Source organism: Thunnus thynnus, chromosome 21, assembly GCF_963924715.1.
Source record: "Thunnus thynnus chromosome 21, fThuThy2.1, whole genome shotgun sequence".
NCBI lineage: Eukaryota > Metazoa > Chordata > Actinopteri > Scombriformes > Scombridae > Thunnus > Thunnus thynnus.
This window is the reverse complement of record NC_089537.1, coordinates 9,548,780-9,565,900: the sequence shown is the minus strand read 5'-3', so window position 1 is coordinate 9,565,900 and position 17,121 is coordinate 9,548,780. Positions and strand designations below refer to the sequence as shown.

The following is a 17,121-nucleotide window of genomic DNA, read 5'->3' as shown; positions in this document are numbered from 1 at the left end:
CGTTTACACTCTCTGCTCCTTCTTCTTTTTAAAACCGCCCAGCTGATTTCGTCTCCTCTCTACCCCCTTTGTAGATAATTGGAACAATCCCACTGATGCCCAACTCTGCAGGGCCCTCCAGCCAATCAGGGGGTGGCAACCCAGCACTGCAGGTACAGCCAATTACACCTCAGCTTCTGACCAACGCTCAAGGCCAGATCATCGCCACGGTGATCGGCAATCAGATCCTGCCTGTCATCAACACCCAGGGAATCACGCTGTCACCAATCAAGCCTGGACAGCAGGTAACATGCACAAACGCACACACACATATATAAAAGGAAGATAGTTCATAATATACCGATGCATCCGATGACCAACAATGATCAAGAACTGGCTTTAAAACTGTTGAATGAGCAACACCTAGTGGAGTCAGACTAAAGCTCTGTTTACTCATGAAAGCAATATTCCAGCACGGCTAGTCAGGTCTCAAACACCTCATATTTTTCCTGCTTCAACACTCATTTGCATCATTCCACTCGGAAAATTGTAGCTTTTTGGTACAATTGTTCACAATATGTGTGTGTGTGTGTGTGTTTGCATGTTGCAGTTGTGTGTATGTGCATGTTTGGAAAGCACTTGTCAGCCAACCTTTCAGACTCAGGGAGACTGCTGCACCCCTGCAGAGCTAACCCACCCCCATCTCCCACCCTCCCACCCCCCCCCAAAAAACAACACTTTTCATCACCCCACAAACTCAAACACTCCTGCCTCTGTTCTCCCCCTCTTTCCATTTCACTCACCCTCCCTGCTTCTCCTTCCTCAATCACACTCTCCAGCCTTATAATTTGTCCTCTCTGACCTGAACAAGAAGTATTTTGTTTTGATTCAAAGGAACAATGCTGCTCCTGCAAATCACAAAACACACGAGTTTCTTTCTTTTAGTCACGCTAGATTTGCATTCGCACTGTAACATTTTCTCCTCCCAATTTAAAGATCTATACGGCGCACAAGTGAGGAGTCACATGCACGCATACGACAATGAAAAACGTTATTGACTTGATAATGACGATGTCAGCGCAGAATTACAGAGTAAAAGTTCACATCGAATGCCCGTACAGTGCAGAATGAATAAACTCGCAGCAGATGGACACCTAATTGTGGCTCCCCAAAACACCAGATCATACTCTTGAATGAATTATTGCATTTGTAATAATGTTTATGCTTTTGTCTCCACTTCAAAGCCCGCATGTACACATTGTTCCACGGGCATAATTTACGGTTGTCAGAGTCTGCAGTCTAGAATATTTCCAGTGAAGCTAGATAATTCTCCGAGCCTGTCAACAGTCCTGACAGTGTGTGCATCGCTGTTGACACCCCCCACCATCCAAACAAACACATGCCACAGAGAAAATAATTAATAGCAAAGAAGGAGAGGAGAAGCCGGGCCTAGCTTATGGCAGAGACAGCTTTCCGCTTTAAAAGTGAAGACGTACCATCTTGATCTTGTAAAAGCAATTCAAATGTGCATAAAACATGAAAATACATCGTTTTTCTCGCCATCAGAGCACATAGCTTGTGGATCATGAATTATGTTTGATATGGGGACTGCTGTGTCCACATGTTTTTATTTCCAATTCAGACTGCCATTATTAGCAGACTCACCGCTCTGATGACGAGAGAGAAGACTCTAATTGTCACGAGCTGTTTTCTTTTTCTTTTTTTTTTTTTTACTGAGTTGATATCTGCAGGGAGGCGATTATGAAGCTCATAGAGACGGTGGAGTACCTGAGCTGAACCAGCATCTACTTCCTTTGAGATTCACTCTCTCCTGCAGTAGTAAACTGCTGCTGAGCGTAGTGTCTCTTAGTCTATTGAACAGACTATTGACACTACATTCTGCTCTGTCAGTCTACACAGTAATTAACATTTAATCATCAGGTTCAAGCTAAATCTCATTATATCCACCTGTTAAGTGGTTAATTTAATAGCTGTTGATTGGTTGATTAGATTTAACACTATAACCCAATCACCGTAATGACGTGATTACTGTACATGATGATTATTCTGATGATGTGCAGAGGGAATAATAGATATTTTTATCTACTGCATGCTGTCGATATATTGTATCAACTCTGTGTGTGTTCGTGTGTGTGTGTGTGTCCAGCTGCCTCAGGCTCAGCAGGGTCAGACAGGCCCTGCATCGTCTCAGCCCAACCTGCTCCACATGCCCCACAGACAGAGTCCTCTCCACCAGGCCTCCTCCTCCTCCTCCACCTCCTCCTCTTCCTCGGCTCTCAGCGTGGGGCAGCTGGTCAGCAGTAAGTGTCCGACACAGCTCACAAAAACACACCATGCCTACAAATACCCTACTCTGTGCATACAAGACCCTCTGTAGCGTTAATATGACAGTGAATGGGCACTAAAGGATGAGTCTACCCAACATACAAAAAATATATATCTATTCTCACCTACCACAAGTATCTAGCCACGTAGATTTTAGGTTTTATTTGTCCAGTTTTTGAGATTTCTGCCTCAAATACCAGTAAGTGAATAGAATTTAATTGATGGTGATGATCACAGTATTGAAAGAGCAACGTCGCTCACATTGTCCTGGTTACTCTAAATAATCCACGCTGCAAATATCTCCTTCTGATCAAGATTTCTGTCTGTCATTGGACCCCCTACAGTCGTCTTTTATTGTTTTCTTAAAAACAATCTTCCAGTGCAGTGACAATATTCGAGTTTGTTTTGACGGCTTCTGATGACAATCAATTTGTTTGAAGTTATTTTCTAAAATCATATTTAATTTTTCTTGATTCTAGAGCAGCAACTGGCCTTATTCTTTCCTTTCTCAAGATACTGACACACATTCCTAGCAAATTCTTGGTTGAAATATTCTTACTCCACTGGCAGATTGTTATACAAAAATAAGATTATAAGGAATGAGATGACTTGATAAGAGAGTACCCAGGACAATCAAATATACACAGAAATGAGAAATATTCTCAGGAATGATACAATAGGATGGAGGTCTTGTAATGCACAGACTTTGCTGTGAAAAGTTTTTATTGGAACAGTTTTTTCCATGTAATAAATCATCCCAATGTAAACTGTTGACGACATGTTCTGTGGATTATTCAGACTCACAGGAACATTGTTTCTAGAGAGAGATTAGGGCTGCAACTAACAATTATTTTCATTATCGATTAATCCGCCGATTATTTTCTCGACGAATCGTTTAGGCTATAAAATGTTGAAAAAAAATGCTGAAAGATGCCTGTCATAATTTCTTAGAGCTCATGATGACCTTGATCTTCAAACGTCTTATTTCTTCTGATCAACAGTCCAAAACCCAAAAATATTCAATTTACTATCATGTATGACACAGAAAAGCTTCAAATCCTCACATTCAAGAAGCTGCAACCAGCAAATATTTTGCATAAAAAAAAAGACTAAAACGATTATTCAATTATCAAAATAGTTGTTGATTGATTAATTGATTAATCAACTAATCATTGCAGCTCTAAAAGAGATGATTTAAATGTAATTTTTTCAATGTTTTGAATCCATTCACCTCCATTATATTTGGGTGGCAGCAGAAATTTCAGAGACATATACCTCAAAGCCTGGACAAATAAAAACAAACTATCTACATTGATAGATACTACTAGTAATGAGAAGAACAATGTCTTTTTGTAATTTGGGTGAACGACCCCTTTAACATGACAGACGACAGATTCAACATGGCAGACACACAGTACCTACATTACTCTCAGTGTAGACAGCTTTTGACTGATCCCCGCTTCATGAGATTGTTTTATTTTTTTCCTGACTGTCATTTTTTTATGGTTTATTAGACGATCCAAAGTGGCGTGAGTTACATATAATGAACATAAGTTTCATTCTCCAAATGCATGGCCCTTTGGCAGAGTCTTATAAATCACTGGGCCACAGCCTGTCAGCATGCCGCTATTGCCTTTAAAAACTGTTTTATTCAGATAAATTTCATTTGTCAGTCGATTCCCCTAAACTCCATGTAAACTCATTTCAAAGGCAGCTACAATGCCACTGAATTTAATAAAAAACAAGTCGCCATTGATCAACTTGTTGTAGACATTGTGTTTAGTTCATGTTTACTTGTAGCTTGGAAAATATCTTGTAAACCATTTTTGAGTCTGCACAAAATCATTGTGGCTCAGCTCTGCGGTAAATAGAATTAAAGCTTTATGCTGAGTATGAGCCATATCACTTCCTCTCAGTATCACTTACAGCATACATACACAAAGCAAAGTCCCATGACAGAATCAGAGAGGGAGAGAAGATGAAATGTCATTGTATTCGCCGGCCACAAACACTGTGCAGGAAACAGATTAAAAAAAAGCAGAGAATGTCTCTAAACTGTTATTTCAAATAATCAGATGGGAAAATGTCAATCAGAAAGCAGAATGTCAGCAGTATTTTGAATTTAGCTTTTATTTTGACTTATTTTTATGCAGGGAAAGTCCACTGAGCATGCATGCTGTTTTCCAGCAACGACCCTTCTTAGCAATAATTTTCGTCTGTTGGTTGCCAGTTAGCAGCTGCACCTGACTCCGCCTCTTCCTGCGTGCTTAAGCAAGCATGGTGAAAAACTACAAGTACTGTAGGAGCAGTTTCTAGAGAGTCTTTACATGCAAAACATGATTTATGAATGAACGACTCTGCCATCGTTTTCCTCGACTGTGCCCCTAGTTACGAGTCACCAGCCGCGCGTAACTAACAAGCATATTGAGAACCGATCACAATGTGGGCACAATAGAGAGTCACTGCCCAGATAATGTATCCAGATACAGATCACATGTCTTCTTTCTAACATTTCAGACTCCTTGTTCTCAACAATTACAAACTTTCATCATCATTCAGTCATTTAGTCTAGTTCAAGTGAATTATTATTAGCACTTTACCAAAAAGCAAAACAAATCGTTTTTTGTTTGTTTGTTTTTTTTCCCCTTAAGTTAATGACAGACTGAGACAAAAACAGCACCGTGAAGCACGAGCCTAGCCTGTAATTTATGAAAGTGATGTTTGTTTCTCGTCGTCCTTTCCAGCAAAGATATTGAGTGTTTAACCTGTTATTGTCCTGTTGTAATTATTAAGCTTATTAGTGTAATATTGCTGTGCAGAAAAGTAGTTTTTGGAAGCCCAGAAATCGATTGCCGCTATTGTTTCACTGTTTTTCAACTTTTACTTCTAGTAAAAAATATATTACTCACTTTTTTTGTTTGCTTTGTTTATGTTTTGTGAAGCACTCAACTGTTCATTACTGCAAAACAAATTAGAAAGATTTAAATCTTAAATCACGTTCGGGTTGTGGCTTAATGTCTAAAGAAAAATATGGATTCACAGGCTACACCGGTAGAGAACCTCTGCCATTAGTCTTTCAAACCGCTAAGTAAATAGACTCCACAGGGAATGATGAAGAGATGCTCATCAATGTGGAGATGATGGGACCCGAAGCTGTGAGTGCTCATCCCTCCCATTTAGTCGGTTCAGAGTTTCTAGTCCCTCATCTTCCAAGTGTTCACACGTCTGGAGCACGCCGCATACGCTACACGTCACTTATGAGGCACAACGAGATGGCAGCCCCATAGATTTTTGCTTAAATACGCTTGGAGGATTCCTTTAATAATTCATTGATAATGACCAAGATGAATAATTCAGAGGCACAAACTTTGCTTTAGTAAGCAGGATGCCAGGGCACCTGACATTGATGTACAACGTGAAATCACTTTTTATTAGCAGGGAAATTCTTCAAAATGCTTCGGTGATTTTTTTTTTTATTTATTTATTTTTTGTAGATCTGCTCAAATGCGGAGATTCACAAACAGCATTTTCTTTGTATAGAGTGTGGTCTGTTTATCGTTTGTAACAACATGATAGTGTGTATGAGGCTCGCTGCTGGTTGGAAGGCCTGAACTGTCTTCACTAAGGGTCAAATGGATGGAATAATGTCTTTATGTATTCTTTAATGTTTACTTGAGACTTGTAGCTTCACTATATATGTGTGTATATCTGCTCAACATCCATCCATTTATTGAATTAAAAAGCTCTGTGTCATGTGCTTTGTCCGAATGCTTTTGTGTTTGAGATTGAAGATTTACACTTGCAAGTCAGAGCCATGACATGCCTGTATTCACACCTCAGATGAATTTATTCTTCAAAACATCTCTCAGATACATGTAGTTTAAAGCGGAAGGGCAAAGAGAAATAATATGATCTGACCCAGAGCGAGACTATTTTTTTTAAAGTTGCTTAGAGACGATGATGATGGCTTATGGCTGGATGTTTGCCTTCATTCAGTCTTGGAAAATGGGGTAAGCGACAGAGGAGCAGAGGGCTAATAAAATGAGATGTGTGTGTTGTATTGTAGACCCGCAGACCGCCCCCAGCGAGGTGGACGGGGTCAACCTGGAGGAGATTCGTGAATTCGCCAAAGCATTCAAGATCCGCCGCCTGTCCCTGGGCCTGACACAGACTCAGGTGGGCCAGGCGCTCAGCGCAGCCGAGGGGCCGGCTTACAGCCAGTCTGCCATCTGCAGGTAAGGAACGAACAAAGAGGAGAAACATCTAGCAATAAATGCCTCATTATTTCTAATCGATATGTCCCGATTCTGTCAAAGAAGCAGATGTAGCGTCAGTGAGCTGTCCGGTGCTCATAACAGCCATCTATTTTTCATCTCATGTTTTAACAGACATTATTAAGATATTAAAATACATAATTGACTATCACCACCCCGACAAACGAAGCTCTCATGTCTGTGCTTCTTCCTTTTCTCCCTTTTTCCTCTCCTCCCATCTGCTGACATGACAGCAGCGCGTTTACTTATGCAAAATACACACACAAGTATTACACCAAGCACTTAAAGCATTTAATAATTACTAAGGCCCGTTGCCGTTCGTTCCGCATGAACATGAGAGAGCTTGACGGCGATGATCTGTTAATAAGATTGCCATGTTTTACTGCTGCCACGAGGACAGTTTAGTCATAAATGGTGCATTATATATTCATGAGACAATCAGACAATCAGTGTTTCATCCCTCCTGTTGTTCCACTTGACTAACATTTTGCATGAAGGCGCCAAATGAGCCGAATTTCCCTTTTATGTCAGAACATTTGGCCTACATCGTGTCCAAATCTTACTTTTTCCAAGAGAAATAGAGTCAAATGTTTTGTATGTAAAAAAAAAAAAAAAAAACTTTTTGAAGAACACAATTAAATACAAATTTCACAAACTTAAAATATCTTTTGTGAAATCTAATTAGAGGATAAATTTTGATAACCTTTGCGGCCTGTTTTCACTGTTATTCCTCTTTGTTTTTTAAGTCAAATTCCTGCTCTTATTCCTGTTTTAATTTTAATGTCCCTCTGAAATGCCTGTGCTGCGCTGATGACCTGTACTGTTTATGTGACACAGCGCTGCCACGCACTTTTAAAAATTTCATCACATCAACATCAAACGGCCGATAAAATGTGAAACAGTTCAGGGGGCCGGGTTCTTATGAGGCCCGGCCGTCTCTGACTAATGTTTAAAGTCTTAAAATCACACATGAAATATTTACAGCCCGGCATAATTCAAATATTTATAACATACATTAAAAGCCATTAGCTTCAAAACTAAACACTCTGTGGGTTGTTATTCATGCCGTTAAGACAATTTTTTTTTGTTTGTATGACATTGGACATGACATCCTGATGGCAAACTTCACATGCTTTAGTTTAGTTAACATCAACACAGACGAGAAGAAGTTTGAGGAGGGCAGGACGTCACAGTAGCTCTGGGGCTCCGACTCTGAACCCAGACACTGAACAGACACTGACAGATGCTTCCATCTTGTCTCCTTTCATTGCTCAGTATGTTTCCAGGCACTTTATTAGTTTATCTAAACAGGCAAAGGCATTACATGAGGCCATCAGCAAACCAATGATGTGCCCGTGTGTGTCCTCTCGCGGATTCAAATTGGCTTGATTTAGCAAATGTGGATAAAAGAATATAAACGAGGAAAGAAGGTGATTAAAATTAAAGAATGTCCATCACCTTCCTCATTTTAATTACACGATTTGAGATGAAAACTGTTTGATAATTCACTAATTAATGTTTCACACGACTGAGGATGTATATTTCTGCTAACAGTGCATATGCTTATATGTTCTCAGGTTGCTGCGCTGTTTTATTTAAATCATTAAAACATTTTTCTCAGAGTAAATAAACACGACAAGAATTTTGACTGTAATAAACATAAATGTAGAAGTTGAGTGGACAACAAACTTAATTCATTAAATTACCAACATTATGAATGTTATGTCTTTCAGACCTAAAACTACTTATTTATCTAGAGCTGGGTATCATTTTAAAATGTTCTATAGTTGTTGCTACATAATACCTGAGTTTAACTGCTACAGCCACCCAGTGATACTTTACATTGATGAATATATAAAAACATTTGTCTACAAAATCCTACAAAAATCTACCCAATAAATGTGCCCAGTTTTATCTTAACACAAAGCAGCCGTACAAAAACTTTGTCTACATAAAATAAAGCCTGAAATTAGCACAATTATTGTTTTAATCAGGAAATATCTAATCAAAGAATAAGTAAACAAGACTTTGATAAAGCATTAAGACACACGTTTTGGTGCTGGACAGTCAAAGTGTGACAAAAATCCTCCATAACGGTATATTTAATTTTATATCCAGTACTGATATATAATGATATCTGAACTGTTAATAGATGAATAACCAGATGGAAATGTCAGTTTTTGACCACTGAAGTGGGTTCAGCACCTGACAAATCAAAGTTCTTCAAATTTCAAAAACATATTTTAAAAATGTCGCCATAAAACAGTTAAAATAGCTCAATGATTCTCAATGATCTAATACAAGATGGATATTAAAGGTATCGATACCATATTATAAACAGTATCCCTGCCTGGCACATGTTCATACTTTTTGCTAAAGACACTTTTTTATGTCTGCAACCAAAAAAGTATTAACGTTTGATATTCAGCATAAATCGTAAAATCAACTCATGTCTACAAACGGTCTAAAAACTAACAGTAGCTTCAACAACTAGTGACATCTAACCAGCAAAATAACCAACAGCTTCGTCTTTAACTCTTCATACACAAATCAAACAGGAAAAAAACATGAGACGATAAATAAATGTCATCAAGATAAACCTGATAATTCACCTTGATATACTGTAGATTTTAGGTCATAACCTCCAACCATAATCTTAACCGTATAACCTCTGATAGCTCTCAGTGAAGTGCTTGAAACTCCCTCGGGCGAACTGTAACTCAGGCCTAAACATGCAGCATGTCTAAACAGGCTGCTGAGGTACTTTTAAGAACAGTGAGAGAGGCTGGAGGTGCATTCAGGGCCACTTCTCCCTCGTGCTGATGCACTAGAGGAGGGAGTGCATACCGCAGCCGAGCAGCTCTCAACTCATTTTAGTATCTGCGGTTCCTGTTGATCCATGAAATGTCCTGTCTCTGGTGACTCTTCATATTTACTAATGTATTCCCCGCAGTATGGAGCCCTCCTCTCTCCACTGTTTAGGAGGAGGACGGGGTTATAAATAATACCGCCTGTCGACAAGAAGGAATGCACCGACGAGGTGTAGAAACAGAGGAAGTTCATGCATGCATGGGCATCTCGCCCTCGCTGTTGTTGTCTGCAGCAACTCACCTCGCCATTAAAAAATGTCTTGTGTGCATTGTTTGTTCCACAGAGAGCGGAGATGCCTCGTAGCTCTCTGCTGTCTCTCAGACCTGTCAGTCCATTCTTAGACTGGATATTACTCCGCTAAAAGCATCCGCACACATCACACTCATGTTTGTCTCAAAGTGTCATCAGAGGTTATTGATTCAAGGTTTTAAAGAGCTTCTATAAGTATTAATATGTCCTTCTATTGATAGACAAATGATGTTTCATTAAGGCTGATAAATTGTGATTTTCTGTGGTTTAATAAGTAAGGTAGTTTATTCAAAAAGTCTGCAAGAGAGACCTAAAAATAAATCTCAAATATACAAGATGAGTCAATTACACAAAAAGATCATCTGACATAGAAACGACACTTAAAACAATCACAAAATCTCATTTAAATTATCAGCAAATAAAGCTATAAGGCCTTTCAGAGAGTGTTGCAGGTCATTCCTGTAGTAAAGCCTGATTTTTGATTGGAATAAATATTATAACAGGACTAATTAAACTAATTGCAATGTTCACTGGTTTTAAGATGTTTTCCAGTTTAAGCGGTGACCTTTGTCACATGTCGTCCACACATCTCTCTCCTCACGTATCCTGTCATTCTGTCAACTATCAAATAAAGACCAAAAAAAAGGCCATCAAAAATCATAATAAACCCAAAAATAATGCTGAAATCCATCCAATCAAAACAATATTTAACATTTCAAATGGAAAGTATTAAGGAATCAGGATGGGAAGGTGTCCAGTTCTTTATATTTAGACCATCAATTAGTCGTTTAACTTATAAATCACCATAAATAATACTTATATACTTATCTAATATATTTGTTTACATTATGTGTTTATCTTAAAAAAAACTAAATTGACTGATGTATTATCAGCTTTAAAAGAAATCAAATATCAGTATCAGTTCGGGCCTTTAAAAAACAAAAAAACTAGAGTAATAGTCGACTATTATAATGCAGATTTTATGTTAAATTAAACCAAATATTAATTTATTTGTAGAGAGAAAATAAATATTTTTATCTGGAGCCATAAAAGCATTTAAAGTAAAGTGTATGTGGCTGTTAAAACCAGGCAGGTGTCTCTTCACTGGATAATATAAACACATTCAAAGCATGAGAGGAATCCCTTTAGAGTATAAGACTGTCATCTTCATCATATCTAATTCAAACGCCACATATACTATCCGCTCATATCGCAGACAAGAGCACCTGACAGTCATTGAGCTGCCAACTAGAAAAAGCTTCATTCTCCATTCTTACAGTGACTCGCTAAGATGCCGAGTACACGTGAAGTCAGAATTATGTGTCACGCAGCCTCAAAGTTGTGAGAACTTTCAGGATTAGAGTGTGTAAATGTATTCTTATTAAATATAAAATGAGAGGTTGTTAGAAGATGAAAGAAAGTTTGAAAAATGTATTAAATGTACATTTTGATTAATAATTCAAGCTCTTTTTGTAAATAAATGATGGTGCCACATTTAACTGCATGCATTAGTGGATTTTTTGTTTTATATCACCTGAGGGACAGAAATGGGATATTTGGAGTAATTCCTGAAATGTTTTTCTGTTGATTGATGAAAATTTAGAGTACATTATTGAAAACATTTTTAGTTAGATGTTTGAATGTTTCTGGTTCAATTGGACTTGATTTCTAGCCATTGGCAATATCTCCTTGCTCCACTATTGCCAATTTGGGACAGAGAACCAATTTTCTTCCAGAAAATTAACACACTGGTGGAAAGCATCGCCTTCAGCTGCTGCAGCTGTGGTGTATCCAGGTGCAGAACGCAGAGGAGTTTGGCTTGGATGTGTACCTGGATGTTAGTCTCAGTCCCTGTGGCATTCTGGTTGAGGAGACTAAAAGGCAGGCAGCTTATTGTTCTGGCAGGGCACCTAAGTAAGATTCTTTTTTCTCAATTCTCCCCAGACACACCATCCTGAGAAGCCACTTTTTCCTACCACAGGAAGCCCAAGAGAACACTATAGGTAGCAGTCTGACAGGCAAACTGAACCCTGGCCTTTTATATCCTGCCAGGTTTGAGAAGTTGGACATCACCCCTAAAAGCGCCCAGAAGATTAAGCCCGTTCTGGAGCGCTGGATGGCCGAGGCTGAAGCCCGCCACCGATCCGGCATGCAGAACCTGACTGAGTTTATCGGCAGCGAGCCTTCGAAAAAACGCAAGCGGAGGACCTCTTTCACCCCGCAGGCGCTCGAGATCCTCAACAGCCACTTTGAGAAGAACACGCACCCCTCCGGACAGGAAATGACGGAAATAGCCGAGAAACTGAACTATGACAGGGAGGTGGTGCGTGTCTGGTTCTGCAACAAGAGGCAAGCCTTGAAAAACACAATAAAGCGTTTGAAACAGCCCGACATCGGCCCCGCTGCACCGATGGACCCTCTCACTGATTCTCTAGAGGAGCTCCCGAAATGAACGAGCTCTCCGGGATAAAAAAAAAAAAAATTAAAAAAAAAAAAAAAGTGGAGTGGAAAAGTGGCAGCCATTAAAAAAACAAGGTGGATGAACTCATCTTGATATGAGAACTGAAAAATGTTCCCGAGTCACCTGGATGGACAGTCATGAGTTTGCAAACAAAAACTATGTGTTGTCAGTGTGATTACCACAGTTATGTAAATGACCTTGGCGAAAACCAAAAACATGAAAAAAGAGATTAATATCTGAGAATTATGTAAAAACATACGGTGTGCTGTTTCAAAGAGTTTTAGATTCTGGCCTTACAGACCAGACTATTGCCCAAAATTTTGGTTCCCACGACGAAGGAGGGATTTAGTAAAGAGATCATACCAAATCAAAACACTATTTACCAAAGTCTGTTGCATCTGAGTACTAAGAATAATTTTGTAATGTAAATGTGCTCTAAATTTTTACATTTGTACTGGCAAATCTAAGCTATATGTGTGAGGTTGAGTATACATTTTATCTTTGTCTCGCTTACTTTTTTCTTCATTGTTTGTATGTAAATATCTTTAAAAAAAAACACAAAAAAAAAAAAGAAAGAAAAATTCTGTCTTCAAAATTTAAAATCACACTGATAAAAGTTTCTCTTTTTGGACAAAAAAAAAAAAAAATTTACCTTTGCTGTTAAACAATTGCATAATAATGTTGTTTGCCTCTGATTTGTGTTTCATCTGCAAATATTTTCAGTCACAGTGTAACTTTGTACAACTTTTACAGGTATTTATTAATGATTTCATGAGATTGTTGCAGAGGATGGACGGAGAGTAAACTAAGGACTGTCACATGATGATGATGATGATGATGATAATGATGATAATGATGATGAGGAGGGGTTTCAGTGTCTGTCAAGTCTACTGCAGCTTCGTTTTGAGCTACTGTGTCATTCTGTTGCCAAAGCCTGATAGCCAAAGAACACAAACATCAGCTCAAGGACTGGGGAAAGATTTTACCTTTTTATTTGTTCACATGGCTTTCTCTCTCCCCCTCCCTCCCTCCCCCCTCCCTTTTTTCTAAAGTGTTTTACTCTGTGGGTCACGTTTAACAAAAAAAACACAAAAAAAAAACCAAACACTGTCATGTCAAACAGCTGCAACAGTGTCTGTTGTAACTCCTTGTTGTGGCGATATAGGGGGGAAAAAAAGCTGAATTTTCTTTGCATGTTTCAAATAAAAACCACATGAAGATTAACAATTTACAGACTTAGCCCAAAAGTAAACTTATTATTGAAAGGATTTTGATAATATCACTGAAAATAACACATTATTTTACACACTAAACCCTTTAATTATGCCCAAGAATTAAGTAAACGTGTGTGGTTGAAGCCTGTTTGATGCCACTGACCAAAATACTGAGCTCATTCCAGTTCAGCTGCTTTTATAAATTTCAAATATTATTTTCTGCAAAGATATGAAACTGTTTTTTTTTTTTCTGCATTACTGAGTGAAGTGAAGGTTTACAGATGTTACAATCGACGTGTTGTTTTTTTTTCCTCATGTAAAAACTGATTTCTAATACAGCGAACTGCTTAAAAAGGTTCATTTCAACAGTTTTTCTTCAAGATTTTATGTATTTGTGGTTATTTTTTTTTATCACAATTTGCATGGATGGAAATTAATTTCAGTCCACTAGTGTGTTAATGAATTAACTCTCCTTCACTGTGTACTAAACTGTTCATTTTACGTGTGAGAAATGACAATAATCCAGACGTGAACCTCCCAGATCGTCCGTCCGTCACTACAAATGTTCGGCTCTTACAAAAAAAAACCCCTCACAGGAAAGACAAGAGAAAAAGAGGTGAATGTTGAGAATAAGTGTCACATGTCAGAACGACTGAACTTAATTTGAAGTGAGGTGAAATTTGATGCAATTTATTCAGAATCATGTGTCTTCTCGATATCTGTCCCTCCATGTCACATTGGTTTCCTCAGCCTTTCAGTCCGCCCTGTGCACGGCTGTGTTCTTCTTCACTGCCTTGAAAACACACACACGCTCGGTAAATGTTAGAAAAATACACAGAAAAACGTGTAAAAGAAAGGAAACTGTTTCTTTAGGAGATATAATTTTGATTATACTGTAAATTCAAGTGTTTTAACTAAATTGTCATCTGCACGTCTACAGCGACACCTATTTGTTTTCACAGATTTTAATCATTTTGCTACTAAAGAGGAAAATGCTTTATTTCATTCAGGCAAATCTTTGGCCAAGTCTGCACCATCAGTCATAGATGAATATATGAGAAAGCAGCAGGTTCCTGCAGGTAGATCACGGTTCAGTTCTGAGGCTTAACAGTGAATCTGTAACCAAAACCAAAAAGATTTGTACTAATAATTTAAAAAAAAAAAAAAGACAGAAAGGAGTTATGCCTTTGCTCAACTTTTCAATGCTGGACCAAAGCTCTATAGTTATGCACATTGTACAGAGAAATAGATTCATGATGTTGACAATCTTTAAAAATCTGAGAAGAAAATAATTGAAGAGTAGAAATGTACAGTAGTTCATTCAAGGTTTACCTCAGTACTATTCTTGTGAGAATCATACAAACGCCATACAAGCAGCAGCAGCAGGTCCGTAGAAAAGACAGATGATTACTCTGCACTGTGTGTGTGTGTGTGTGTGCGTGTGTGTATGTGTGTGTGTGTGTGTGTGTGTGTGTGTGTCGATGTTCACCTTCAGTGTGGAGGGAGAAGGGTTTTTTTTATTGTTATTATTGTGTGACACATGATTGTTTTATTTCTGTGAAGTGGTTTCCTGAGCCACATGTGAATCTCTGGTCATCTGTTTTGTTCTGTTTTTTATTATTATTATTATTATTATTATTATTATTGTTATATTATTTTTCATTCGTTGTGACGTTCACCTCTCAGTTTTCACAGACCTGTAGACCCGCATATAGGAAAAAGAGAGATTAATGTTGCTCTTAACCCAATTAGGATGATTTGTTAATCATCTTTAAATGCTTTTGTGGACTTTTACTAACACAGACAAACTGGTTTGACGTTTTAATAGTCGAAGAACTCGAAACCAAAGCTGAAGAGCCTGCAGAGGTTGGTTTTCCTTTTTTTATAGACTGAAAACTGTACTTAATCTATAGAGCAATATCTGTTTGGTCAGTTAAGCAGCACTTTGTGTATTTCTAAAAAAAAAAAAAAAAAGCTTCAAGTCTGTCACATTGATTTGTACCATAATTAGTAATAAACAATTGTTTGACATGAATTGCACGTCTTGTCTTCAGTGTAATGTGCTTTTGTTTCTTTGTTGTCGAAGCCAAAACACAGTTAAAAGCATTTATGTTGCATATTTGTTCAATATTAAGACATGAATCTGACTTTTTGGCATCTATTTTACCATATAAACAATATTAACACATAGAGACATTACAATATGACAAGACAGCTAACGAGAGCAGGTGGAATTTATCTAGTGAAAGCTAGCTAGCTGGGGAAATAGCCACAGCTAGCATTAACTAAAGCTAAAACAAAATGTATTTACAGATTTTCATCAAGCTCTAAACTAATTAAAAAGGATCCAGTTTAATGAACCATCATCTTGATGATTTAGTTTGTTATTCTAGATTTAATCATGGTGGAGAAAAAGTAAACTGTTAACAGTAACTAGCTTAGCAGCGTAGCAGTAATTTGACATCATTAGTTTCCTTTAAATTACATATTTAAATGTGTTTAATTGTAAAATAATTTGTAACAGATTTCAATCTTGGTAATTCAGTTTATTTCATAATAATAATATCTTGAATCGTAGATTTGCCAACTTTTATATATTGTAGTAACAGTAAATATTAAAGGACAGGTTCACAATTTTTCAACTCTCTTTTAAAACAACAGTCAGGAGCCCAAATGAACCCTGAAAGAGGTTTTTCTTACTGTTATCACTCCTCCTGTTCATACTGACTATTAGAAGATCCCTTCATAAAGCAATTACAATGTAAGAGATGGGGGACAAAAATGTATTTAAAAGTTTATCTGAAGCTAATATGAAGCTTCAATCTTCCAAATGAGTAAAATCAAATCTTTCAACATTACAGTGTTTTTAGTCCCTCTTTATTTACTATACTTCCACCACAGCTCAACAGGGAAACACAAAGAGGGAATTTGATGCTAAAAAGATTGTAAATGTGGCAGATATCCACTTGATATGACAGACTCAGACTGCTGAAGCCTCATATAAGCTTCATATAAAACTTTAAATGCAATTTTGCACAAAATGACTATGTGAACACACTGTGGATTTTGGCCCCTATCAATTACATTGAAATCACATCGAAGGGGATCTTTTCATGGCCGGTATGAACAAGAGGAATGATTACGGCGAGGAAAACCTCTTTCAGTGTTCATATGGGCACCTGACTGTTGTTTTAAGACACTTGAAATATTGTGAACTCGTTCAAGACAGTGATTTGTGAAAACAGAAGGTTGAAATCCTGTTAGATTGTTCCTAAAAGGGCTTAAAAACTAGAGCCTTACAACCTAGATAGATAGATAGATAGATAGATAGATAGATAGATAGATAGATAGATAGACTCTTTAAAAGTTTGATTTACATTCAAGGAAAATTGTCGAGTTCATATTTTGTGTTTTGTTCAGTCTGCTGCAGAGTTTCAAAGGTTTCAGTAACATACAAATATTCTAAAAACACCACTGACTTCTCTTTTCATCTCTCTCAACTACACACATAAACACAGTTATTGTGTACGTCAAATAAAAATCAAACTTGTCCCGACTTTCTCATTCTGTGAGGTCATGGTCAAGAGCGTCTTAAAGCATCCCGTACGAACCGTCGTATTGAAGGTGGTGTGCAGTGTTTTGACGTCTGAGCTATTGGTGGAGAGATGAATGGACTTAACTGACTATTTGGTGTATTTAATGAGAGAAGAGGCTACAGAAAAGGTTC

At 37.7% G+C, this 17,121-nt stretch overlaps 1 protein-coding gene across 6 annotated transcripts in view; it reads left to right on the top strand.

Moving 5' to 3' along the window:
- Positions 1-15,429, top strand: part of pou6f2 (POU class 6 homeobox 2) — a 74,426-nt gene extending 58,997 nt beyond the window's left edge. For 5 of the 6 annotated variants that reach the window (XM_067577478.1, XM_067577477.1, XM_067577480.1 and 2 more), the window contains 4 exons: positions 75-284; positions 2,147-2,300; positions 6,392-6,560; positions 11,664-15,429. In XM_067577478.1, coding sequence (XP_067433579.1) covers positions 75-284; positions 2,147-2,300; positions 6,392-6,560; positions 11,664-12,171 — 1,041 coding nt within the window. In that variant the 3' untranslated portion in view covers positions 12,172-15,429. The remainder of the gene's footprint in view (positions 1-74; positions 285-2,146; positions 2,301-6,391; positions 6,561-11,663) is intronic. The other variant, XM_067577482.1, reaches the window with a different exon arrangement.
- The last annotated feature ends 1,692 nt before the right edge of the window (positions 15,430-17,121 follow it).